Source organism: Podarcis raffonei, chromosome 2 (genome assembly GCF_027172205.1).
Source record: "Podarcis raffonei isolate rPodRaf1 chromosome 2, rPodRaf1.pri, whole genome shotgun sequence".
Taxonomy (NCBI): Eukaryota; Metazoa; Chordata; class Lepidosauria; order Squamata; family Lacertidae; genus Podarcis; species Podarcis raffonei.
The window spans coordinates 126,384,629-126,410,335 of record NC_070603.1 but is presented as its reverse complement, the minus strand read 5'-3'; the positions used below and the strand labels follow the sequence as shown (position 1 = coordinate 126,410,335).

At 47.0% G+C, this 25,707-nt stretch overlaps 2 protein-coding genes across 5 annotated transcripts in view; one reads left to right on the top strand and one right to left on the bottom strand.

Moving 5' to 3' along the window:
• The window catches only part of LOC128409531 (zinc finger protein 420-like), a 35,847-nt gene extending 17,481 nt beyond the window's left edge, over nt 1-18,366 (bottom strand). For all 3 annotated transcript variants that reach the window (XM_053380068.1, XM_053380070.1, XM_053380069.1), the window contains exons 1-3: nt 18,268-18,366; nt 17,323-17,448; nt 14,439-14,612 (exon numbers count right to left, since the gene is read on the bottom strand). In XM_053380068.1, coding sequence (XP_053236043.1) covers nt 14,439-14,571 — 133 coding nt within the window. In that variant the 5' untranslated portion in view covers nt 14,572-14,612; nt 17,323-17,448; nt 18,268-18,366. The remainder of the gene's footprint in view (nt 1-14,438; nt 14,613-17,322; nt 17,449-18,267) is intronic.
• Nucleotides 1-25,707, top strand: part of LOC128409548 (zinc finger protein OZF-like) — a 317,248-nt gene that overhangs the window by 152,524 nt on the left and 139,017 nt on the right. The window contains exon 1 of one of the 2 annotated variants that reach the window (XM_053380116.1): nt 16,293-16,534. The exons of the other annotated variant lie outside the window; for it this stretch is intronic. The gene's annotated coding sequence lies outside the window, so the exon portion shown is untranslated. Of the gene's footprint in view, nt 1-16,292; nt 16,535-25,707 lie in introns of those variants that run through there. 2 annotated transcript variants of the gene reach the window in all.

The window sequence follows — 25,707 nt, the reverse complement described above, 5'->3', positions numbered from 1 at the left end:
CTCCGAATCGGGTCAGAATCTCACGGATTTCTCTTCTTTCTGCAGTAATGGACTCTGGGCAACCCAACTCCTGGCTTGGTTTGTTGCCTGTCTCCAGATCCCGTTGAAAGAGCAAATTGGATCGTAGGCCCCCGGACTCCTGGGTCCCTCCTCTTTTGCTGCCCATTCTTGCCCCTCCGGTCCCTTGTTGGAAGCCCCCTTCCCCTTCCTTTTTGGGGTCAGGGGTCTGCTTGGCTTCGCATCCTGCAGATTCACAGCTGTGATTTTAAGGAGGGGGCCAGATCTGTGGATAGCAAAAGCCCCCCTTTCTAACAGTCCCTGCCCCTCCTCACTTGCGCGCTGTGAAATTATTTAAGTGTAGAATTGGGAGGGGGCCCTGAGGGTCATCTGGTCGAACCCCCCGCAGGACAGGAATCGCAACAAAAGCATCTCTGAACTCTGACTCTGCACATGCTCTGGGAGACTCTTGGGGGGGGGGCCTGTGTTGTCTTTGGGATTGTGGGAGAGAACCTTTTTGGAGTAGGGGAGACTGACTTGAGCAAAATCAGCATATCCCTCCCACCCCAAAATAAATAAATCAGAATGTGGGTCATTGGGTGTCCCTTTACCTCCCCCTCCAGGACATTTGAAGTGGTACAGTCCAGACCCAGGTTTATCCCCTCTAGAGACCTGGGTGCAAAAGGAGCCTGTTTCCCCACAACGTCCCTGCAGAGACGGCCAGGCAGAGCAGCTTTCGTTCCCCTCGGCCCTCTCTCTCGATACGAACAAGGACGTCAGTCCCCACGCGGGGGGCGGGTCCGCAGCTTCTTTTCAAGAAAACCTCCTGCCGTGCTGCTTTAGCTCAGCGCGCGGGGACTGACCGAGCGGGTGGCAGGATCCGCAGGCCACATTTACAAGCCTGGTGGGCCAGATCCGGCCCGTGGACCATAGTTTGAAGATGCCTGGTCAAAAGCCTTGTCCAGTTTTGGACAGCCAGGAAGTGAGTGGCCCCTGCAGCTTCGCCTGCTGGAAAGGGGGCGACATGCAAGAGGCCAGCCTGGCAGGGTTGTTGTGGAAGGAGGAGCTCCTGGGAGGAAAGGAGGTGCGAGGGAAATGCCATTCTGTCAGTAAAGTGCCTCCGTCCCTCACTCCTCCTCCAAACGAGAACCAGGGGTGTGTATATATATCTAGGTAGGTAGGTAGGTAGGTAGATGATAGAGATAGATAGATATGGGAGCCAAACAGTACAAATTGAAAGCATTTGCTGATGACTTGGTATTGACTTTACAGGAGCCAGAATCAAGCACTAAAAGAGTATAAGAATTAATTCAAGAATTTGGACAGGTAGCAGGCTTTAAGTTGAATAAGACGAAAACTAAAGTTTTAGAGAAAAATTTAACTGAGATTGAGAGAGATAAGTTTCAGAAGGAGACAGGATTGACATTGGTCAAGAAAGTGAAATATTTAGGGGTTAACATGACTGCTAAGAATGTGAATCTATTTAAGGATAATTATGAAGTGAAAAAGGATTTAGAAATATGGTCAAATCTGAAGCTATCGTTGTTAGGCCGAATTGCTGTGATAAAAATGAATGTACTGCCAAGAATGCTGTTTTTGTTTCAAACATTGCAAATTTTGGACAAAATGGACTGTTTCAAGAAGTGTCAGAGAGATATCTCTAGATTTGTCTGGCAGGGCAAGAAACCTCGAATAAAATTTAAGATATTAACTGATGCTAAGGAAAGAGGCGGATTTGCCCTGCCAGACCTTAAACTTTATTATGAATCAGCCGCATTTTGTTGGCTGAGAGAATGGATGCTTCTTGAAAACACGGATGTGGTGGATTTGGAAGGCTTTGACAATGTATTTGGTTGGCATGCATATCTGTGGTATGATAAGGTTAAAGCACACAAAGCGTTCAAAAACCATATTGTCAGAAAAGCACTGTTTAATGTTTGGAGAAGATATAAGGACTTGTTAGAAAATAAAACCCCAAGATGGTTGTCACCAATGGAAGCAAAGGCTCAGAAAAAACTCAATATGGAGGCCAAATGACCGAAGTATTGGGAAATTTTGGAACAAGAGGGTGACAGATTAAAATTGCAGAGCTTTGAAAAATTAAAAAAACAGAGTACGAGAGTACGAGATTGGAACCATTATTATCAAATAATGGAGGCATATAATTTGAACAAAAAATTAGGTTTCCAGGTAGAAAAATCAAAATTGGAAACAGAATTGTTAGACCCTAAAGTTAAGAATTTGTCAAGAATGTATAACTTGCTGTTGAAATGGAATACTCAAGATGAAACGGTGATTAAATGGGCACAAGATGTTGGACATAATATTATGATGGCTGACTGGGAACAGTTATGGACCACTGGTATGAAGTTTACGGCATGTAATGCCTTAAAAAAGAATTTAATGAAAATGATCTATAGGTGGTACATAACACCAGTCAAGCTTGCAAAAATATATCATTTGCCCGATAATAAATGTTGGAAATGTAATGAAACTGAAGGCACATTCTTTCACCTTTGGTGGACATGCCCAAAGATTAAGGCATTCTGGGAGATGATCTATAATGAAATGAAAAAGGTATTTAAATATACCTTCCTGAAGAAACCAGAGGCCTTTCTCCTGGGCATGGTCGGCCAATTGGTGCCAAGGAAAGATAGGATTTTTTTTTATGTACGCCACAACAGCAGGCTTAAGGGCACCAGGAATATAAGAATACTTATCGCAAAGTACTGGAAGACACAAGATCTACCTACCAGGGAAGAATGGCAGATGAAGCTGATGGACTACATGGAACTGGCGGAAATGACTGGCAGAATCCAGGGAGAAGAGTCGGTGGAAGAAGATTGGAAAAAATTTAAAGTATATTTACAAAAACATTGCAAAATTAATGAATGTTAGAAGGATGCTGGAATGAAGTTATATGGTTTTAGCAGAAATGTAATAAAGAATTAAGTAAAAGCTGATTGATAATGGGTTAAAATGAAAAATTTAAGGTTAGACCGTTAAGATAAATTATAGAACAAAAATTGAGAAAGATGGAAAGAATTTGCTGAAACAATTAATTGAACTAGAATACAAAAAAGGGAGGTGCGAGGAGGTCGATGAAACAAGTAAAATGAAAGGTAAAGTTATGGAATATTAGATGTTTGTTTTAGTGTTTTAGTGTTATTGTTTTTTTCGCTGTATTGTTGTATTTTTTTATGCTTTTCTTTTTATGTATTGTAATGTATGTCTTGTTAAAAAATTTTGTTGTTGTTGTTTTTCTTTTTCCTTTTGTAATTTTTAAACTTATAATAAATATCATTTAAAAAAAAGATAGAGATAGATAGATAGATGGATGATAGATGGATAGATTGATAGAGCCCTAAACGGCCTCGGTCCAGTATATCTGAAGGAGCGTCTCCACCCCCATTCTTCTGCCCGAACACTGAGGTCCAGCGCCGAGGGCCTTCTGGCGGTTCCCTCACTGCAAGAAGCCAAGTTACAGGGAACCAGGCAGAGGGCCTTCTCGGTAGTGGCGCCCTCCCTGTGGAACGCCCTCCCACCAGATGCCAAAGAGATCAACAACTACCAGACTTTTAGAAGACATCTGAAGGGAAGTTCAGGGAAGTTTTTAATGTTTGATGTATTACAGTATTTTAATATTTTTTTGGAAGCCGCCCAGAGTGGCTGGGGAAGCCCAACCAGATGGGTGGGGTATAGATAATAAATTATTATTATTATTATTATTATTATTATTATTATTATTATTATTATAGAGATGTATGTGTGTATAACAGACAGGCACAAAATTTGGCCACCGGCCCTTCCTCCCGCTCCAAACATAGAAGGACCGGTTGCCCTGACCCAACATGGCCTCTGCTCTTTCTGGCCTCCTTGGCAGCGTCAACTCTGGGACAGCCCTCCTCGCGCGGTGATTGGAGGGGTGAAGTCAACTTACACTTGGACTTGGAGGCTGTCAGGGCCTGAAGCGCAGCAGGACAGGCCCAGCTTTTCTTCAGCTCCGCTTGCCCAAAAGCAGCTGCTCCCCTTCAGGCCGATGTTCCCCTTTCTAGAAATGGGGGCCTAATGCTTCCCTCACCTTCTGCTCCCTTCCCTGAGTACTTTCACCATTCCATGCTTTGGACGCAGCCCCGCTTCCCAGGCGGAACAGCAGGCTTAAGGGCACCAGGAATATGTACCCTTTATGAACTCCAGAGGGGAGCTTCTCGCTCCTCCTGTGACAAGATTCCCAAAGGCTGAGGGTAGCTTGAGAGAACTAGTCTCTTTTGAGACAGCACCAATTTCCATTTCTTGCTTATCAAAACCCACAAACGCTCTGCTAGGATTTTTCCAGAAGGTTTTACAAGTATCTATCAGGATGGTAAGAATTTTATTACAGTGAGCCAGAAAGGATGTTATGTGTTCCATGTCCTCTGTTAGTACTACAAGCCACCCAGTGACTGATAATCCCTCATTTCTCCGAAAAGGTTGGGAGAAGGAGTCTTCTATCCTTGCTTTAGCATTTCCTGAGGATACACCTGAAATTTGCTTTCACATTAGTTCGTCTACTTGTTTAGCCTGAAAAGGGGAGAGACATGTGTTGTTGCATCTGGGACAGAGGAAGTGGTCCAGTTGTGCAGCTGCAGATGCAGACGGGCTTTTCTTCTCCCTGTGCTCCCCCCATGTGGGAATGTTCTTGTCTGTCTACATCCTCTGTTCACAAAGGTGACATTTCCCTCCCTCTGAAGGGGGTTTATTTTCTTGACCCAAAGCCCCCTCCCCCAAAAGGAAGGCAGCATCTGGATCAGCATCAAGGAAGAACAGCTGCAGTCCTCCTGTGGCCTTATGAGGCTTTGCCCTTGGGTGGGAAAAATATTGCGCCCGGGAAAGGGAAAATGGGAGTCAACAGACACTCAAGGAATAGTTTCGGAGAAAAAGCTTTATTTCTACCATCCATGAACTGGTAGAAGGAGCAAGTGTGATAACTCACAAACAAGCACGAGTTCACAGCCATTTGCACAGAGCATCTATTCCCCTTCCAGTTCCCTCCCCTTTCTCCTCCTTCGGAAAAGTTCTGCCCCATGTCTCCTGAGCATGAACAGAAAGTTCCTGTCTTGGGACTATTTTGGACTGTTCCCAGGAAAAGGGGGTGAGAAACCAAAGGGGGTTTCAGAGTGTTCAGATATGTTTCATTCTCCTGTTCTGGCATAGTTCCCAGAAAGAAAGTTGCAATCTGCTTTTAACAAGGCTTTGAGAAGCAAAGGACTCTGTTCTCCACCTTCCTGTCAGTCTTTTTGTTACAGCAAGAGCAATATGCTTAGCTAATGCTTTTAGCCTTAGAGAGAGAAAAAAGCTTTGAGAGTGCAGTTTGAGAGTGCCTGAGGCGAGGCTTGGAGGCCTGGCGGGGGGGGGGGAATTCACAAAGAGTTTTAGGGTTTTTAGGGTAACCTGGCTGTCTTTCTTCACTCCTGCGAACTGGCCCCTCCCTGGCTTGGCAGAGAGGACAAAGGAGGACCCTCTGCTCCCTGACTTGGGGGTCTCTCCCCATCAGGCATCATCTGAGCAGGGACCCCCATGCCCCCTCCCTGCACCCCGGGTAGTGGCATAACAAGGTCAGGGGGTACCTGGTGTGGAAAAGTTTTTGTCACCTCCCCAATATTGACTTCTTCTTTTTTTGCCTACAAAAATGTTTTGACTTTATTTCAAATTTTCTTACAAAGGATTGTGGATTCTGGGCCTCTGATAACAAGTAGGCCACTGTGGACAGTTACTTAAATCTACAGGATGTATTGTGTTTTGGCTTGTGTTGTTCTATTTATATTTATTGTTTATTTATTTATTAAAATTAAAAAACCTGTAAAGTTGTTTACCAATACAAAAAACAAAGAAACAGCAACACCACAGCAGTAAAATCAAAATTAACAAGCCTACTTTAAAATAGAGAAAAGCTAAAATACTAAAAGAGATTAAAATTACTTCAGCGTCCTAAGCATCTGGGTATGCTTGCCTAAACAAGAATGCCTTTAGCAGGTGCCTGAAAAGAGTCTAGCAAAGGCACGTGCTTTATTGCAAGAGGCGGGGAGTTCCAAAGGGCAGGTGCTGCCACACTAAACAACGCAGTGCTGGAAAGGGGGTGAAAGGCAAGCGGCCAGCCTTGCAGGGTTGTGGAAGGAGGAGCTCCTGGGAGGAAAGGAGGTGCCGTGGAAATGCCATTCTAGAAGTAAAGAGCCTCCGTCTCTCACTCTTCCTCCAAACGAGAGCCAGGTGTGTGTGTGTGTGTAAACATATAGAGTGAGGGGGAAAAGTATTTGATCCCCCGCTAAATTTGGGTTTTTTGCCCTCTGACGAAGAAATGCCTAGTCCACAATATTAATGGTAGGTTTATTGTAGCTGTGAGAGACAGAATAACAACTGAGAAACCCAGAAGACAAAAGTCAAAGATTGATGAGGTTTATTTTATTTTTTTGTTCTTGTTCCTACTTTTCTCTCTTTTATTTATTCCCAATATCATACCAATCTTAATCCTTTATCTTATCTTGACAGCCACTGGTATGCAACTTTCATCATATTTAACAGATCTATATGTAAATTAACATGCAAGATGAAATTTTTGTTCTTCTTGTTGTCCCTCAATTTTTTTCGGTGCAGTCCCTCCTCAGAAGGCCCTATTTCGTTCCACCCTCTTACCTTCCAGGACTCTGGGCTGTCTTCCAGCTTTCCTTTGTTTAATTAAAATTAAGACATGTAATGTATTTTAATGGACTGATATTTTCCCAAACCGAAGAACCTTCTGTAAGAGACCACACTGTGCGATAGATTTCACAGTTAATAATTGTTCGGTTCCTCTACAATCCAAGCTTGCTCCCCCTGAGCCCTAAGGGAAGATTACAAGGATCAAAGATTCACCTTCACTTTTATAAATCCATATATGACAAAAGTTCATGCAAGCAGATGGACTTTCACTGTATTCCTATGGAAGGAAATGGAGTTTGAGCTTTGATGATTGGCTAAGGCTTTGGCAGGACGCCAGATCGTTCTTGAGAGAGTTGGAGAAGCTGGAGTTTTGCCAGAGCTTTGGCGGGACGCCAGATTACTCTCTATCTAGACTCATACAATAACAAAAAAGGGAGAGAAGATGGCGTGTGTTGAAATACAGTCTCTGGTAAGACTGTATTTCAACAAAGTCTCTTCATATCTTCAAACAAGCTGATACCTTGCCAATAATAATTAAAGCCCTCCACAAAGGACCGCACCATTAAACATCAAATTCTCAAGTTTTTTTTAATATAGTTTCACTTGCATTCCATTTAATTAATTGAATCTTTCTCCATGAGGCTTGCCAAATCATGAAGTAGGTGTCAGTACTGCAGTGTTTCATTCTATCATTGCACAGTGTGACACTGTGCCTTTAATTGCCTAATTACCTAATGTATTGTTGTGTAAGAACGGGAGCGATTTCTATATCTCCTCATCCTCTCCTCTGGTCCTTGCATCTGGCTTTTGCTGAAGGATACGGCTGCGTGAGTCAGCTCGTCGCTCTGTGGACTTCTTATCTTCTCGATGCTGCATTCCAACCAGAGTCTGCTTCTGCTGTACTCTGCTACTAGGGGCGAAGTTCCTCACCATTCGGACAAGTGAGGGAGGGCGTTGGCCCAACAGTAGCAAGTATAAGCAAAGATGAGACGCTCACCTCACATCTTCTGTAGCAGAACGACAAAATTCCTTTCAAAGTCCGAATGCAAATCTTTGTTGCGCCCCATCCCTGCAGGGTTCAACAGAGATAATTACCTCCAGATTCACCTTGTTTAATTGCATGACTGGGGTCCAGTGTCCTAGGAAAGCAGCCAAACGCCATAGGCCATCACACCGGAAGTCTTCTCCAAAGTCTTTTTTATATTTTCCCTCTGATAGTAAGAGCTGACAGTGAAAAGGAACTCTCTCTGAAGGGGTTGGATCTTCACTGGGGGGTTTTAAGAAGAAGTTGGATGGCCACCTGTCATGGATGCTTGAAATGAGACTTCTGGAAGGGGTTGGACTAGATTCTGAATCTATAATTCTATACTTCACCCTGGTGGAAGATCTTAAATTGACTTTTTAACAAGTGAAATTTTATACACATTCCGTGTGCTGATATGCTTTCAACCCCGTATGAATTATTTGGTGGGCCATGAATGAATCTTTTCCCACATTCCAAACACTAAGACGTTTTCTCTCTTGTATGGATTCTCTGATGGGAAGTGAGATTGGTGCTTTGACTGAAGCTCTTTCCACATTCCAAGCAGTGATAGGGTTTCTCCCCTGTATGAATTCTTTGATGGGAAGTGAGCTTGGGGCCCTCCCGGAAGCTTTTCCCACATTCGAAGCACTGATAGGGTTTCTCCCCTGTATGAATTCTTTGATGGGAAGTGAGACTATCCTTCCGACTGAAGCCCTTTCCACATTCGAAGCACTGATAGGGTTTTTCCCCTGTATGAATTCTTTGATGAGAAGTGAGATTCCCCTCCTGACTGAAGCGCTTCCCACATTCTGAGCACTGATAGGGTTTCTCCCCTGTATGAATTCTGTGATGGGAAGAGAGTGTGGCACTTTGACTGAAGCTCTTTCCGCATTCCAAGCACTGATAGGGTTTCTCCCCTGTATGAATTCTTTGATGGGAAGTGAGCTTGTGGCCCTCGCGGAAGCTTTTCCCACATTCCAAGCACATATAGGGTTTCTCCCCTGTATGAATTCTTTGATGGAAAGTCAGATCACCACTCTTACGAAAGCTCTTTCCACATTCCAAGCACTGATAGGGTTTTTCCCCTGTGTGAACTCTTTGATGGGAAGTCAGATCACCACTCAGACGAAAGCTCTTTCCACATTCCAAGCAGTGATAAGGTTTCTCCCCTGTATGAATTCTTTGATGGGAAGTGAGACTATCCTTCCGATTGAAGTTCTTTCCACACTCCAAGCACTGATACGATTTCTCCCTACTCTGTGTTCTTTCGTGTGAAGTGAGGCTATTCCTTCGAATGAAGCTCTTTCTTTGACGGGAGGTGTCATGGGAGCTCTGACGGATCTTCTCTCCACACTCTGAATATTTATATGACTTCTCCACTATGTGGATTCTGTTGTGCTCCCCCTTGTTCTTCCCTTCTAATTTATCACCATCTGCAATAAGGAGAGAAGCTAATTAGAGTCTCAGGAGGAAATGGGAACTCCAGATTATTGAACAATGTTAATGAATGCTTGTGATAGAGGAAGAACTGAAGAGAATTAGATGTGAGGCCTTACTATAGGTTTTATTGTTTTTGTTTTCTGGTATTAACTGAGATATTTCTTGGCTTTTATCTGGGATAGATTTTGTTCTGGCATGATCATGGAATCCACTCCATCTGCAATCACAACTTATATTATGATCCAACAGGGATCCTTACTGAGAGAGTCCACGATCCCACGATTCTCCTCCTTGACCTCTTTATGCTGAGCTCTCTGGTCAGGATCCAGCAACGTCCACGCCTTGTCTGTGAAACAAACAGCAACATCTTCACCTGAACACTCCCCATCAGAAGTTATTTCAATCTGGTTGGTCCAAATTTTAATTGACAGGTGGCAATATATACAACTTAGAAGTATATTCAACTCGGATCAAAAGAAAGGATTTGCAAAAGAAGATTCGAAATTTAAAGTCACAGTGATAAAGAACAACAATTGTTATCCAAAACCTATAATCTTTTATTGGACTGGGAATTGATGGAGGAAGAAGTGAAAGAAACGATGATTAAATGGTCTCAGGATCTCGGACATACTATCTATCTAGAGCAATGGGAGAAACTGGCGAGAGGATATACGATTTACTGCCTCATATACAATTAAAGAACATTTTGTAAAGATGTTCTATAGGAGGTACTTAATGCCAGTTAAGCTGGCAAAGATATACAAATTGAAATCCAACCTCTGTTGGAGATGTGGTGGAGAAATAGGAACAATACGTATGTGGTGGAGGTGTGAGGAAATTAAGAAATTTGGGATAGTAGTACACGAAGAACTAAAGAAGATGTTGAAAATATCAAAAACAAAGAAACCAGAGACATATCTCCTTGGATTGAGAGATGAAGAGATACCACGGGGGGGGGGGGGATTTTTCTATATGCAAGTACTGTGAGGAGAATCAGAACTTACAAGGTTAAACAGTTCTGTGTGACGTCTCACATTCTGAGGTGTGGTTTTGTTCACATACGGGAATCTTTCTTTGTGTGCGAGTTACTTTCGTTTTTAGCTGTCGAGCCGAGGAGATGTCCACTCGATCTCCGGGTTGATTTATGATGTTTTTCTGTACAATGATTAAAGACTTCTTAGATGAGCAAGAAGCCTGCGTACAGCCTTGGATTTATCACCCACCCAAGGCACGACCGCTGCTGCAAAACTCGGCTTGGAGCCAGGAAGACAGCTTAAGGCTCACAGTTGGCAGGGAGAGTTCGCACAGGAAAGTGTGGCGGACGCCATTACATTCCACAAGTACAGCTGCTAGAATAGTGATTGCTGCTCGGTGGAAGTCACAAACTATACACACAAAGGAGGAATGGATTTGTAAACTAAATGAATATTTAATTCGGGCAAAATTAACTGCTATAAGAAGAAATGGATCCAAACTACAAGAAAGAAGATTCCACCTAAACATTAGGAAGAACTTCCTGACAGAGCTGTTCGACAGTGGAATTTGCTGCCAAGGAGTGTGGTGGAGTCTCCTTCTTTGGAGGTCTTTAAGCAGAGGCTTGACAACCAAGTGGAAATGTTTTGATGAATATATGGCAAAATATTGCTCAAGGAAAGATACGCTAATAGGCCTAGATTAAAATGTGAAGTACTGGATGGAAGAAAAATTAGTAAGGAAAGATAATAAGAATATGAAGATGATTTGAGAAGGTTGTAGAATGCAAAGATTATTGCAAATTTTATAATGTGGAGGAAATCGAGTGGGGGCGGAGGGAAGTGGTAATAATAATAATAATAATAATAATAATAATAATAATAATAATAATAATAATAATTTATTTGTACCCCGCCCATCTGGCTGGGTTTCCCCAGCCACTCTGGGCGGCTTCCAACAAGATGAAAGATACACTAAAATTTCACATATTAAAAACTTCCCTGAACAGGGCTGCCTTCAGATGTCTTCTGAATGTCAGGTAGATGTTTATCGCTTTGACATCTGATGGGAGGGCGTTCCACAGGGCGGGCGCCACTATCGAGAAGGCCCTCTGCCTTGTTCCCTGTAACTTGGCCTCTCGCAGTGAGGGAACCGCCAGAAGGCCCTCGGAGCTGGACCTCCGTGTCCGGGCAGAACGATGGGGGAGGAGACGCTCCTTCAGATATACTGGACCGAGGCCGTTTAGGGCTTTAAAGGTCAGTACCAACACTTTGAATTGTGCTCGGAAACGTACTGGGAGCCAATGTAGGTCTTTCAAGACCGGTGTTATATGGTCTTGGCGGCCGCTCCCAGTCACCAGTCTAGCTGCCGCATTCTGGATTAGTTGTAGTTTCCGGGTCACCTTCAAAGGTAGCCCCACGTAGAGCGCATACATATATGTATGCAAACAGTCCAAGCGGGAGATAACCAGAGCATGTACCACTCTGGCGAGACAGTCTGCAGGCAGATAGGGTCTCAGCCTACGTACCAGATGGAGCTGGTAAACAGCTGCCCTGGATACAGATTTGACCTGTGCCTCCATGGACAGCTGTGAGTCCAAAATGACTCCCAGGCTGCGCACCTGGTCCTTCAGGGGCACAGTTACCCCATTCAGGACCAGGGAATCCTCCACACCTGCCCGCCTCCTGTCCCCCAAAAACAGTACTTCTGTCTTGTCAGGATTCAACCTCAATCTGTTAGCCGCCATCCATCCTCCAACCGCCTCCAGACACTCACACAGGACCTTCACCGCCTTCACTGGTTCTGATTTAAAAGAGAGGTAGAGCTGGGTATCATCCGCATACTGATGAACACCCAGCCCAAACCTCCTGATGATCTCTCCCAGTGGCTGCATGTAAATGTTGAAAAGCATGGGGGAGAGGACAGAACCCTGAGGCACCCCACAAGTGAGAGCCCAGGGGTCTGAACACTCATCCCCCACCACCACTTTCTGAACACGGCCCAGGAGGAAGGAGCGGAAGCACTGTATGACAGTGCCCCCAGCTCCCAGCCCCTCAAGACGGTCCAGAAGGATGTTATGGTCGATGGTATCAAACGTCGCTGAGAGATCCAGCAGAACTAGGAAACAGCTCTCACCTTTGTCCCTAGCCCGCCGGAGATCATCAACCAGTGCGACCAAGGCAGTTTCAGTCCCATGATGAGGCCTGAATCCCGACTGGAAGGGATCCAAATGGTCCGCTTCTTCCAGGCATGCCTGGAGTTGTTCAGCAACCACCGGCTCAATCACCTTGCCCAAGAATGGAAGATTTAAGACTGGGCGATAATTGGCCATCGTGGCTGCATCTAAAGATGGTTTTTTAAGAAGCGGTTTAATAACCGCCTCTTTCAGCGGGTCTGGGAAGGATCCCTCACGGAGGGAAGCATTCACCACCCCACGAAGCCCATCGCCCAGTCCTTCCCGGCTAGCTTTTATAAGCCAGGATGGGCAAGGATCCAGGAGACAGGTGGTTGGCTTCACTCGTCCAAGCAGCCTGTCCACATCCTCGGAGGTTACAGATTGGAATTGATCCCACTCAACTTGACTAGACAGAACTCTAGCACTCTCCCACCCCGGCCCTGCTCCCACGGTGGAGTCTACTTCTTCCCGAATCTGAGCGATTTTATCTGAAAAAAACTTTGCAAAATCATTGCAGGAGATCATGTGGCCCGTACTGGGCCCCGATGTAGCAGGTGGTTCCGCTAAATTGTGAACCACCTGAAAAAGTCTCCTGCTGCTGTTTTCTGCAGATGCAATTAACTGCTATAAGAAGAAATCAGTCGAATCAAAAATTTAAAAAGGAGTGGAAATGTTTTGATGAATATATGGCAAAATATTGCTCAAGAAAAGATACGCTAATATGCCTAGATTAAAATGTGAAGTACTGGATGGAAGAAAAATTAGTAAGGAAAGATAATAAGAATATGAAGATGATTTGAGAAGGTTGTAGAATGCAAAGATTATTGTAAATTGTATAATGTGGAGGAAATCCAGTGGGGGCGGAGGGAAGTGGGAAGAGGGAGAAAAGGATAATATGATGGACTGAGGAAATAGAAATGTAAATGTATGGGGGGATGGGGAGGAAATGGTGTTGGCTTTGGTACATCTGTATTGTAAAGTAATATGTGAAAACCAATAAAAAAATAATAATTTAAAAAAATTAAAACAGGAAAATATTTAAATTTATACGTAAATCTCTTTCTTCACTTTGAACCCCCCCTCCCATTTTCATGATAAGACCAACTCTGTATTGTTTCGTTGGTAACAGAAGAGGAAAAATGACTATTACTCACTTAATCTAAGCACAACGGCCACAAGAGCTTCAGTCTCCTGTTTCCCCTTTTTTTGTTTCAGTTGAAAGCAATTCATGGACCCAGGACTCATACACTGACCACTAATGATGAACTATATGTTATAGATACTCCTGCAAATTTATTCTGCTATGTTTGAGATATACAGGCTCAGCCTACATATTTGTATCATCTATTATTCCTATCTTCCTTGTTTTATAAAGTTAATAAAAGTTATACAAAAAGAAGAGAAAAGGGCAACACACGGAGGCCCCATCTGAGTTCACACTGCACAGCAGGATCAGGTTCCTTTACGGCAGGGGTGTCAAACTCAAATTCATCAGGGGGCCGCATCAGCAGTTTGGTCACCCTCAAAGGGCCGGTTGTTCAGGCAGCCTTTGGATCTGTCACATCACAGGATGGCATGCGCTCAATATAAAAACAAGTGGAGGTTTCCTGAATGCATGTAAAGAGGAGGTTTCCTGTGTAGAATGGCTGGCGCCGCTAGAGGACAGGCGTTCTCTGGCTTGTAGGCTGCCGCGCATGCGCTGAAGAGGCGGCTTTCTTGTGTCAAAAAAAAAGCGAGAATAAAAGGTGAAGGCTGGCGGCCGGCGGCGGCTACATGGGCCACATGACGAGGTCTGGCGGGCCGGATTCGGCATGCGGGCCTTGTGTTTGACACCCGTGCTTTAAGGGGTCCAGTGCTGCGTGATGGATCAGTGTCTGAAATTGGTAGGGCATTCAGATCACAGAACTGGTTTTAGACATTTTGAGCTGCCAATACATCGCATAGGCGGGGAGCTGTGCTGTATTCCTAGCTCAAATTGCCTGCAGATGACAAAGGAGGAGGCAGGCAGGCAGGCAGGTGGGGGAGCCCGAAAAGGTGCTCCCCTTCTCCATCTCCATCCGCCTGCCTGCCTCCCCCCACCCCTAGCTGAGGAAGCCCCAATTCCTCTCCGGCTTCATCCCTCTACGTCCCCTTCTCCACTCTCCTGGAACTCACCAGATCTCTCGGAGGTCCCCGGGAGGGAATGCTCAGAGGTTGTGGGGAGGGATGCAGGAGACAACCTGACTAGGTCATCCGTCCATCTTCCCTCTTCCATCTCCTCTAGCTTGACAGGATCCGTCTCACTCATCCTTCCTGAAGAGTCGAGGAGCCAAAAGAAGCTGCAGGGTCCTGGGAGAGAAGAAGAAGCAAAGGGAGCCTCAGAGGCCCTGCAGGGATTCTCCTGCCCTAGATATTCTCCTGCCCCTGGAGAAGCACAAATGGGGCAGCCCCTTCCCAACAGAAGCCCCATTTCTAAACCTCTCCAGTGGTTTCAATTCCTCTGTTTGCTCCTCACCCCACTTCGTAAGGCTGACACGTTCTGCACAGTAATGACCTTAGAGCAGATCCCATTGTACTCAGTGGGGCTTATGGACAGAACTTGGTGCAAAAACCAGTCACCTTCCTGTCCCCAAGCCTGAAAACTGCAACCCCAGAGCATGGGCAGAAAAGAGCAGAGTAGCTATTACAGTGGTACCTCAGGTTAAGTACTTAATTCGTTCTAGAGGTCCGTACTTAACCTGAAACTGTTCTTAACCTGAAGCACCACTTTAGCTAATGGGGCCTCCTGCTGCCACTGTGCCGATGGAGCACAATTTCTGTTCTCACCCTGAAGCAAAGTTCTTAACCTGAAGCACTATTTCTGGGTTCACGGAGTCTGTAACCTGAAGCGTATGGAACCCAAGGTACCACAGTACATGTATTGTAGGTGCCTGCATGCTGGGTTCTTTGTATGCAGAGCCCAGTTCACAATCTTTGAGCTCTCTCATTGCAAGCCAGGCAGGTGTTGTGGCCATATTTGCCTCTTGCATGGGGACCAAATCTTTGGGGAAGCTTTTCATCTCCAATTGGTAGGAAAGAGGGTTCATTAACCTGCTGGTGGGGGGAGGTGGCTTTTCAGCCCATAAATTCAACTCATGCTGGAATATCTGGTGGGCTGGATCTGGAGCACAAAGGGTCAAGTTCTACTTGCATCAGCCCTTGTGTTCCTTCTTCAAACTCATTAGGCAGAAACGTCAGAGGTCAAATCTGGAGAATATTTCATTCTGGGCTACTTATGGCAGAGCACAGAAGACATGCAATCAATTCTTTTCAGTTCTGTCAAGTAGGTCCTTCCCTAGATTTCTCAAGTGCAAGGACCCAGGGCTGTCTGAGTTATGGGGTTCCTTGGGGTCCAGGTCAGCTGGCTAGTCAGGATTGTCACCTGCAGAGTATATGTCAACTAAAGGACAATAGTCCGCCTTGGATTGAGGACTTTTTGGAGGTGTTGCTGAATGTCGAAGCAGAGGAGCTGGTGATGCCCCATTTTGGAATAATCTTGAGACTGATACACCACTCCTCCTTAGATATTCTCTGTGCTTATACACCATCTTCACAAACTTTACGCTCCTCTTGTGACAAGATTCCCAAAGGCTTATGGTAGCTTGAGAGAAGTAGCTTATTTTGAGACAGCACCCATTTCCAATTCTTTTTTATGAAAACCCGCTCCCAGAGCAAACCCAGAGCAAGAGATACTTTCAAGTAGGTTAAAAAGCTTTTTCAAGTCAACTTTTTAATATTGCACTATTTTTCAATTTTTAACATTTTGCTCTTCTTTGTACTTTTAGACCTCCTTTTGCCATGTGGACGAATCAAACCTCCCTTATTGATCTATTTTTAATGGTAGGGAAAGAGATTTTGTTGCATTATCTGGTGCCACAGACTCTGCTAGATTTTATTCAGAAGGGTTTACAAGTATCTATCAGGATGTGTAAGAATTTTATTACAGTCAGCCAAAAAGGATTTTAAGTGTTCCATGTCCTCTCTTAGTACTACAAGCCGCCCAGTGACTGATAATCCCTCTTTGGTCCCAGAAGTTTGGGAGTAGCAGTCTTTTATACTTGCTTTAATTTTGAATTTTTCTTTCAGATTAGTTCCTCTACCTGTTTAGCCTGAATTTGGCCTTGAGTCGCTTGAGCTCCTGGTCTCAGTGCCAGAGATGACTTAGCAGTTGAGCTGCCTGGGCCCCAAACCTCTTTCTGCTCATCCTCAGAGCTGCTGAGAGATCCTATAAGGTCAGTAATAGGATCTGGCTCCTGCTGTTTCTTAGCCACCTCCTCATTTTCCTTATTCACGTAAAAATGAGTAATTTTTGCTTGTGCTTTCTTAGAGAAGCTCTCTTTGGAGGAGGGTCAGTGGCACTTGGGGAGAGAACATTAATTTTGTAACTACTCTGGGTCAACACTGTCTTTCCCCTTAATTCCTCATCAAGTTTCCTGATATCATTAATAATAATAATAATAATAATAATAATAATAATCCTAGCCTGAGGAAGAAATTGAGCCTGAAATGATTGAACAATGCAAATGAATGTTTGTGAAAGAGGAAGAAGGGAAGGGAGTTACTGCCTTTTTTGGCTGGTATTATCTAACTTATTTATGGGACCCAGAGATTCAAAAAGCCTGGCTCGTTCCAGGAATGGATTTAATTTGGCTCAGTCGTGGAATCCGCTCCATCTCCAAGCTCAGTCATTTCTTAGCTCAACCAAAAACAGACAGATGCAGAAAGGGAAAAAGAGAATTAGACAGGATGTACCTCCATGTCCTTAATATCTCTGAAGCCTACACTGAAGAAGGCCTGGGCAGCTCAGACCAGCCTCCTCATGGTTGGAAAAGGCAGGACTGGTGGAAGAATATTCCCAGACAGAACAGGAGATACATCTCCTATTGAGAGTTGTGGGTGTGTTAACATCTCAGATGCTGCAGGTGGCGCTATTGGGCTCCCTCAAAATAGAGGAGGTTTGTCCTACAGAGATCTGTATGGAATTTCAAAACTGATCTTATGATCCAGCAGGGAGCCTTACCAGAGAGGCCACGATCCCACGATTCTCCTCCTTGACTTCCTTCTGCAGAGCTCTCTGGTCAGGATCCAGCAAAGCCCAGTCCTCCTCTGTGAAAGGAACAGCTACGTCTTCAAAGCACACTGGACCCTAAGAGAAAAAGGGAGCATAAAGATGATATTTTTCTACACATTGCTCTGTTCTTTTCTGTAACAATTTTGTTGTGTATTTTAATGATGGGTATTAATCTTTGTGTAAGTGGGGCAACTCCATAAAACAATAATTTTATTATCTACGCAGCACTCATCTTCAAGTAAACCTTTGCAAGCATTCCCATTTTCCTCTCTCTTCATCTGGTGGGGTGGACCCTCCCCCTGCCCTCAAGCCAACTTCAAGGGACACCAGGAGGGGGAGGGGAGGGAATGGTTGGTTGGTTGGCATCCATCTGTCTTAGGAGACCATGGAAGAGTGTGTCTTTGGGAGTGAGATCCAGTTGTTGGAAGGTAAGAGCGCCAGCTGTGGGTGTGGAGACCGACAGGGGAGAGACATGTGTTGTTGCATCTGGGACAGAGGAAGTGGTCCAGTTGTGCTGCTGCAGATGCAGATGCAGAAGGGCTTTTCTTCTCCCTGTGCTCCCCCCATGTGGGAATGTTCTCATCTGGCTGCAGCCTCTGTTCACAAAAGTGACTTATCCCTCCCTCTGAAGGGGGTTTATTTCCTTGACCCAAAGCCCCCTCCCCAAAATGAAGGCAGCATCTGGATCCCAAGGAAGAACAGAGCTGCATATTTCCTGCAAACTCGGCCCCTCCCTGGCTTGGCAGAGAGGACGAGGGAGGACCCTCTGCTCCCGACTTGGGTGTCTCCCCCCACCAGGCATGATCTGAAAAGGGACCCCCATGCCCCCTCCCTGCCCCCCTGGGACCCCCTTCTCCCCATTGCACCCTCAGGGGGAAGAGAGAGGAGACTCACCCGAGTCCAGGAGGGGCTTTTGCAAAGGAGAAAGAAGAAAGCAGCCTCCTCTCTCCCTGCAGGAACGGATGGGGGAGGGGATATTTAGCCATGGAGGACCTTGCCCCTCCCCCTTCACTTCCTGCCCTCTCTAGCAATCCCGCTCTGCTCCTTTTAACCCTTGGCAAGCCGAGTCCTCCCCTCCCTCTCCCTGCCTTCAGTTTTCCTGCTTCTGCGCCTGCGCTCTAGGGGCTGCCCCCCTTCCCTCCCTCTGCCCCAAGGAGCCCACATCCCACCAGACTAACTGCAAGGGAGACGGGGGGGGGGTCCATGGGGGGTTAGCTTGGCTCTCCCCCTCCCCCAGCATCGAGGCTCCTGGATCCCGAGGAAAGGCTGGGAGGGAGAAGAGGCGAAGGCTGCCTAGTGGCGGGAGGTGCCGTGGGCTCAGAAATGGCTCCCTCCAGACACCCCTCCAAAAACACCCTCCAGCTCGGGGGGGGGGGGGGAGGGGCGGCTTCCCAGCCAGGAGACCCCCTCCCCTCCCGAAAATACGGGTTTTTCTGCTTCTGCAGCCGCTTCTCATCCCAGGAAGAGAGACGGAGGAGGAAGAGTCCCAGGCGAGGAAGGAAACGCACACGCGACCGGGGGGGGGGGGGCAGGAGGGGGGCGCATGAAAAAGAAAGGGGAAGCATCTTTAGATGCGGCCACGATAGCCAACTATCGCCCAGTCTCAAATCTTCCATTCTTGGGCAAGGTGATTGAGCGGGAGGTTGCCGAACAACTCCAGGCACGCCTGGAAGAAGCGGACCATTTGGATCCCTTCCAGTCGGGATTCAGGCCTCATCATGGGACTGAAACTGCCTTGGTCGCACTGGTTGATGATCTCCGGCGGGCTAGAGACAAAGGTGAGAGCTGTTTCCTAGTTCTGCTGGATCTCTCAGCGACGTTTGATACCATCGACCATAACATCCTTCTGGACCGTCTTGAGGGGCTGGGAGCTGGGGGCACTGTCATACAGTGCTTCCGCTCCTTCCTCCTGGGCCGTGTTCAGAAAGTGGTGGTGGGGGATGAGTGTTCAGACCCCTGGGCTCTCACTTGTGGGGTGCCTCAGGGTTCTGTCCTCTCCCCCATGCTTTTCAACATTTACATGCAGCCACTGGGAGAGATCATCAGGAGGTTTGGGCTGGGTGTTCATCAGTATGCGGATGATACCCAGCTCTACCTCTCTTTTAAATCAGAACCAGTGAAGGCGGTGAAGGTCCTGTGTGAGTGTCTGGAGGCGGTTGGAGGATGGATGGCGGCTAACAGATTGAGGTTGAATCCTGACAAGACAGAAGTACTGTTTTTGGGGGACAGGAGGCGGGCAGGTGTGGAGGATTTCCTGGTCCTGAATGGGGTAACTGTGCCCCTGAAGGACCAGGTGCGCAGCCTGGGAGTCATTTTGGACTCACAGCTGTCCATGGAGGCACAAGTCAAATCTGTGTCCAGGGCAGCTGTTTACCAGCTCCATCTGGTACGTAGGCTGAGACCCTATCTGCCTACGGACTGTCTCGCCAGAGTGGTTCATGCTCTGGTTATCTCCCGCTTGGACTACTGCAATGCACTCTATGTGGGGCTACCTTTGAAGGCGACTCGGAAACTACAACTAATCCAGAATGCGGCAGCTAGACTGGTGACTGGGGGCAGCCGCCGAGACCATATAACACCGGTCTTGAAAGACCTACATTGGCTCCCAGTACGTTTCCGAGCACAATTCAAAGTGTTGGTGCTGACCTTTAAAGCCCTAAACGGCCTCGGTCCAGTATACCTGAAGGAGCGTCTCCACCCCCATTATTCTGCCCAGACGCTGAGGTCCAGCGCCGAGGGCCTTCTGGCGGTTCCCTCATTGCGAGAAGCAAAGCTACAGGGAACCAGGCAGAGGGCCTTCTCGGTAGTGGCGCCCGCCCTGTGGAACGCCCCTCCAGCAGATGTCAAAGCGATAAACAACTACCTGACATTCAGAAGACATCTTAAGGCAGCCCTGTTCAGGGAAGTTTTTAACGTGTGACATTTTACTGTATTTTTGCTTTCTATGGAAGCCGCCCAGAGTGGCTGGGGAGGCCCAGCCAGATGGGCGGGGTATAAATAATAAATTATTATTATTATTATTATAAGACCAGGATGGTGGAGAGAGGGTACCAGACTCCAGTTCAGAGCAAGAGGGACCCCTGCCATCCTTTCCCCGTGTTTCCTGGCAGAAAACCAGTTCCTACTGGGCTCCCAGAACCACATGGAGGCAGGAGGCCCCATTTCCCACCCCAGAGCAGGGCTGGACCAATCAGAAGCCTCTCCATTGGACAGCTGGCCAATCCCCTTTCAGATTCTCCTGGGTCTCCTCCTCTCCTTCGCCCGGTTTCCTGAGGGAGTTTTCCCCCTGAGTTTCCCTCATGGCTGCTCCCCCTCACAGCTTCTCCTTCATTTCTCCTTCCTTCTCTTCCTGTTTATCTCCCCCCTCATTATTTGGGGCAGCTGGATTCCCCCCCCCATGGCCAGGCAGGCCCAGGAGGAGCGCATGGAAGCGGCAGGGCCAGGAGAAGGGGTTTCCTGCCCTTTTCCGAAATAGGAGGGAACGCCATTTTGTTTCTTCCAGAGGCCCCAGCCGCTCCCAGAGATGCCATGGCTCCCCTGTGGGCCTCGGGGGTCCCACACTCTCGGGGTCTCTCCTCCCGGATGAAGGAGGGCGGCACCTTTGGTCCTCAGCCGCCTTCCTGCCATGATGGCTTGGCCTCCGCAGGGCAGCCTCTCTCCTTGCCATGTTGGCCCCACGGAGGAGGCCTCCCCATTGGGAGACGCCAGGCAAGCGGCCTTGGGGGATCCGCCGTTTCTGCGAAGGGGGCCAGGAGGGAAAGGTCCTCTCTGTCTCAGAGGCCCAAGAAGGAGAAGAATAACAGTAGTAGTAATAGTAGTAGTAATAGTAATTAGAAGGGCTTTATCACCTGAAAGGTGGAGGGTTCCCTCAGGTGAGTTTGACCCCCGGAGCAGCATCCTTGGTCACCCCAAGAGTCAGCGCAAGCAGAAGGGCTCCACCTGCAGGCCTAGGGGAAAGGGGGACTCTTCCCCAGACAAGACTGGAGACTCCCCTTCTGGCCCCAGGAGCCCTTTCTGGATGGCCCTCACTTGCCCCACAAATGGGCCAAGACATCTGTTCCTCCCCCTCAGGCAGCAGTTGAACAGGAGAGGTCGCTCCCACTGCTGATCCCTGCGGGTCTCTGGAGGCAGTGGGGGAACTCTAGGGAACTGGCTGAACTGGGGTCCTCCCAGTCCAGCCCAGACAAGAAAGAGAGGGAGCTGTTCTCTGCTGAGGGTATCCTGCCTTTCTTTCAAGGCTTCCTGGGGGTGCCATGGCCAGAGGAAGACACAGCCCCCCCCCCAATCCCCTGCAGGGCCCTGGGGAGCAAGCAGAGCCTGCCTCAGTTTCCTTCCCCAAGGCCTTGGAGGAACCTTGGGGAGCGGAAGGAGGGACCCCAAATGGAGCTCAGGCTCCTGGCAAATGGGGAAAGGAACATGAAATGGCGCTTTCCGGATGAGTCTCAATACAATACGATAATCTTTATTGTCATTGTCCCATACAGAACGATATTGAAAAAATGTACACCAGACATTCAAAAACCAACAAGTCTGCTATCTCAACCTGGTTAGCCCCCTAAAAACTCTGATACCCCATAATTAAATACAATATACTCCCAAAGAGTACCTTACACTGCATTTAAAACCAAAATCGCATTTGTATAGAAACTGTTTTTCAGGCGGCTAGTCCTAGTCTTTATATCCCTGTACCTTCTTCCAGAAGGCAGAAGCTGAAAGAGATCATTTCCGGGGTGCGCACTATCCTGCACTATCTCTGCAGCTTTCTTATCTAGCACCTTCTGCAAATGCCTGCAGGGCCATGAGTAGTATGCATGAAAACATCAATGCTAAATTGAGCAGATACCCGGAGGCAGTGCGGATTATTGTGGGGGACTTCACTCACACAGATGTGAGGGCAGCACTCCCAAAATCCCATCAGCCCACTGAGTGTGGATTAAGGGGAGAAAGTACTCTTGACAAGGTGTATACGAACATTGGACGGGCATATGAGGCGCACCTCGGTGGTTCAGATCATGTGTCCCTGCTTCTGACACCAGTGTACACACCCCTCAGGAAACAAGGCCAGCTACAAACACGGATGGTTACGGTGTGGCCTGAGGGAGCCTCTCAGCAGTTGCAGGACTGTTTCCAGGAGACCGATTGGAATATGTTCGACCATCAAGATCTAGAAACGTCTACATCAACGGTCTTAGATTCAGCACAGGAAATTCACCAGGGAAAGGTATGTTAAGTTGTATCCGAATAGGAAGCCCTGGATGACGGGAGAGGTTAGGAGATTCTTGAAGGCCAGAAACTCTGCTTTTAGAACTGGGGACCGGGTACCGTATGGTATAGAAAGAGCGAACTTGAAGTGGGGTATCAGGAAAGCAAAAGTGAAGTATATGGAGAAACGTGACTCAAAGAAGTAGGAGGCCCAGGGTTCGCTCTGATTGTTTAGAAATACGCAATCGCTTTGAGGTCCTTTCCCCTAGCATGGAAGACGAAGAGCAGACTCCATTTGAGGATCTCTCCCTCATTACAGTCGATCAGGTATATGAAGGCGAGCAGCAAAGTCAGTCCTCAGGGAATGTGCAGGCGACCTTGGAACGGACAGCTCACGGAAGAACCCCGACCAAACCTAAGAGGAGGCGTGTAGTGGTGATAGGGGATTCCCTACTGAGGGGAACAGAAGCAGTGATCTGTGGGCCTGACAAGATGTCTCGGAGCAAATGATTCAGCAGAGGAAACACAGCCCAGAATAACTAAGGAGATAGTACAAGAATACTTGGCTAGTCTAGATGTATTCAAGTCTCCAGGGCCAGATGAACTGCATCCAAGAGTATTAAAAGAACTGGCAGATGTGATTTCAGAACCACTGGCAGTCATCTTTGAGAATTCCTGGAGAACAGGCGAAGTCCCGGCAGACTGGAGGAGGGCAAATGTTGTCCCTATTTTCAAAAAGGGGAAAAGAGAGGACCCAAATAATTACCGCCCAGTCAGTCTGACATCAATACCAGGGAAGATTCTGGAGCAGATCATTAAGCAAACAGTCTGTGAGCACCTGGAAAGGAATGCTGTGATCACCAATAGTCAGCATGGATTTCTGAAAAATAAGTCATGTCAGACTAACCTGATCTCGTTTTTTGACAGAATTACAAGCCTGGTAGATGAAGGGAACGCAGTGGATGTAGCCTACCTTGATTTCAGCAAGGCATTTGACAAGGTGCCCCATGATATTCTTGTAAAGAAGCTGGTAAAATGCGGTCTTGACTATGCTACCACTCAGTGGATTTGTAACTGGCTGACTGACCGAACCCAAAGGGTGCTCATCAATGGTTCCTCTTCATCCTGGAGAAGAGTGACTAGTGGGGTGCCACAGGGATCTGTCTTGGGCCCTGTCTTATTCAACATCTTTATCAACGACTTGGATGATGGACTCAAGGGCATCCTGATCAAATTTGCAGATGACACCAAACTGGGAGGGGTGGCTAACGTCCCAGAGGACAGGATCACACTTCAAAACGACCTTGACAGATTAGAGAACTGGGCCAAAACAAACAAGATGAATTTTAACAGGGAGAAATGTAAAGTATTGCACTTGGGCAAAAAAAATGAGAGGCGCAAATACAAGATGGGGGACACCTGGCTTGAGAGCAGTACATGTGAAAAGGATCTAGGAGTCTTGGTTGACCACAAACTTGACATGAGCCAACAGTGTGACGCGGCAGCTAAAAAAGCCAATGCAATTCTGGGCTGCATCAATAGGAGTATAGCATCTAGATCAAGGGAAGTAATAGTGCCACTGTATTCTGCTCTGGTCAGACCTCACCTGGAGTACTGTGTCCAGTTCTGGGCACCACAGTTCAAGAAGGACACTGACAAACTGGAACGTGTCCAGAGGAGGGCAACCAAAATGGTCAAAGGCCTGGAAATGATGCCTTATGAGGAACGGCTAAGGGAGCTGGGCATGTTTAGCCTGGAGAAGAGGAGGTTAAGGGGTGATATGATAGCCATGTTCAAATATATAAAAGGATGTCACATAGAGGAGGGAGAAAGGTTGTTTTCTGCTGCTCCAGAGAAGCGGACACGGAGCAATGGATCCAAACTACAAGAAAGAAGATTCCACCTAAACATTAGGAAGAACTTCCTGACAGTAAGAGCTGTTCGACAGTGGAATTTGCTGCCAAGGAGTGTGGTGGAGTCTCCTTCTTTGGAGGTCTTTAAGCAGAGGCTTGACAACCATATGTCAGGAGTGCTCTGATGGTGTTTCCTGCTTGGCAGGGGGTTGGACTCGATGGCCCTTGTGGTCTCTTCCAACTCTATGATTCTATGATTCTATGATTCTAAGTACAGAGGAAAAATTGAGGACCATCTGAGAAATCATGATACTAGATAAATGTGGCAGGGAGTTCAACATCTGACTGGTTATAAATCAAGAAATACATCAGTGGTAGAGAGTACTGCTTCCTTGGTGGGAGAGTTGAAGACCTTCTTTGCCCAATTTGAGGTGACACCAACAGTGGCTCCAACAGGGATGGCAGAGCTATTGGCCTCACTACCTGCAGGAAATGCTGTCAGGGTGGAAGAAGGAGGTGAATATTAAAGGAGGTAAACACGAGGAAGGCTATGGGCCCGGATGGGGTGGCTGGCAGGGTGCTAGGAGATTGTTCGGACCAACTGGCAGGCATATTTATGAAGATTTTTAACCAGTCTCTGGCCCAAGCCGCCGTTCCACCCTGTCTGAAATCCGCTCCCATCATTCTGGGCACCACAGTTCAAGAAGGACACTGACAAACTGGAACGTGTCCAGAGGAGGGCAACCAAAATGGTCAAAGGCCTGGAAACGATGCCTTATGAGGAACGGCTAAGGGAGCTGGGCATGTTTAGCCTGGAGAAGAGGAGGTTAAGGGGTGATATGACAGCCATGTTCAAATATATAAAAGGATGTCATATAGAGGAGGGAGAAAGGTTGTTTTCTGCTGCTCCAGAGAAGCGGACACGGAGCAATGGATCCAAACTACAAGAAAGAAGATTCCACCTAAACATTAGGAAGAAGTAAGAGCTGTTTGACAGTGGAATATGCTGCCAAGGAGTGTGGTGGAGTCACCTTCTTTGGAGGTCTTTAAGCAGAGGCTTGACAACCATATGTCAGGAGTGCTCTGATGGTGTTTCCTGCTTGGCAGGGGGTTGGACTCGATGACCCTTGTGGTCTCTTCCGACTCTCTGATTCTCTACCCCTGCCAAAAAACCCAAAGATAGTCTGAATGATTTTTGCCCTGTGGCATTGACACCCATTATAATGAAATGTTTTGAAAAAGGCAAAGAGATCCATGGAGGATGCTGTGGCAATGGCTT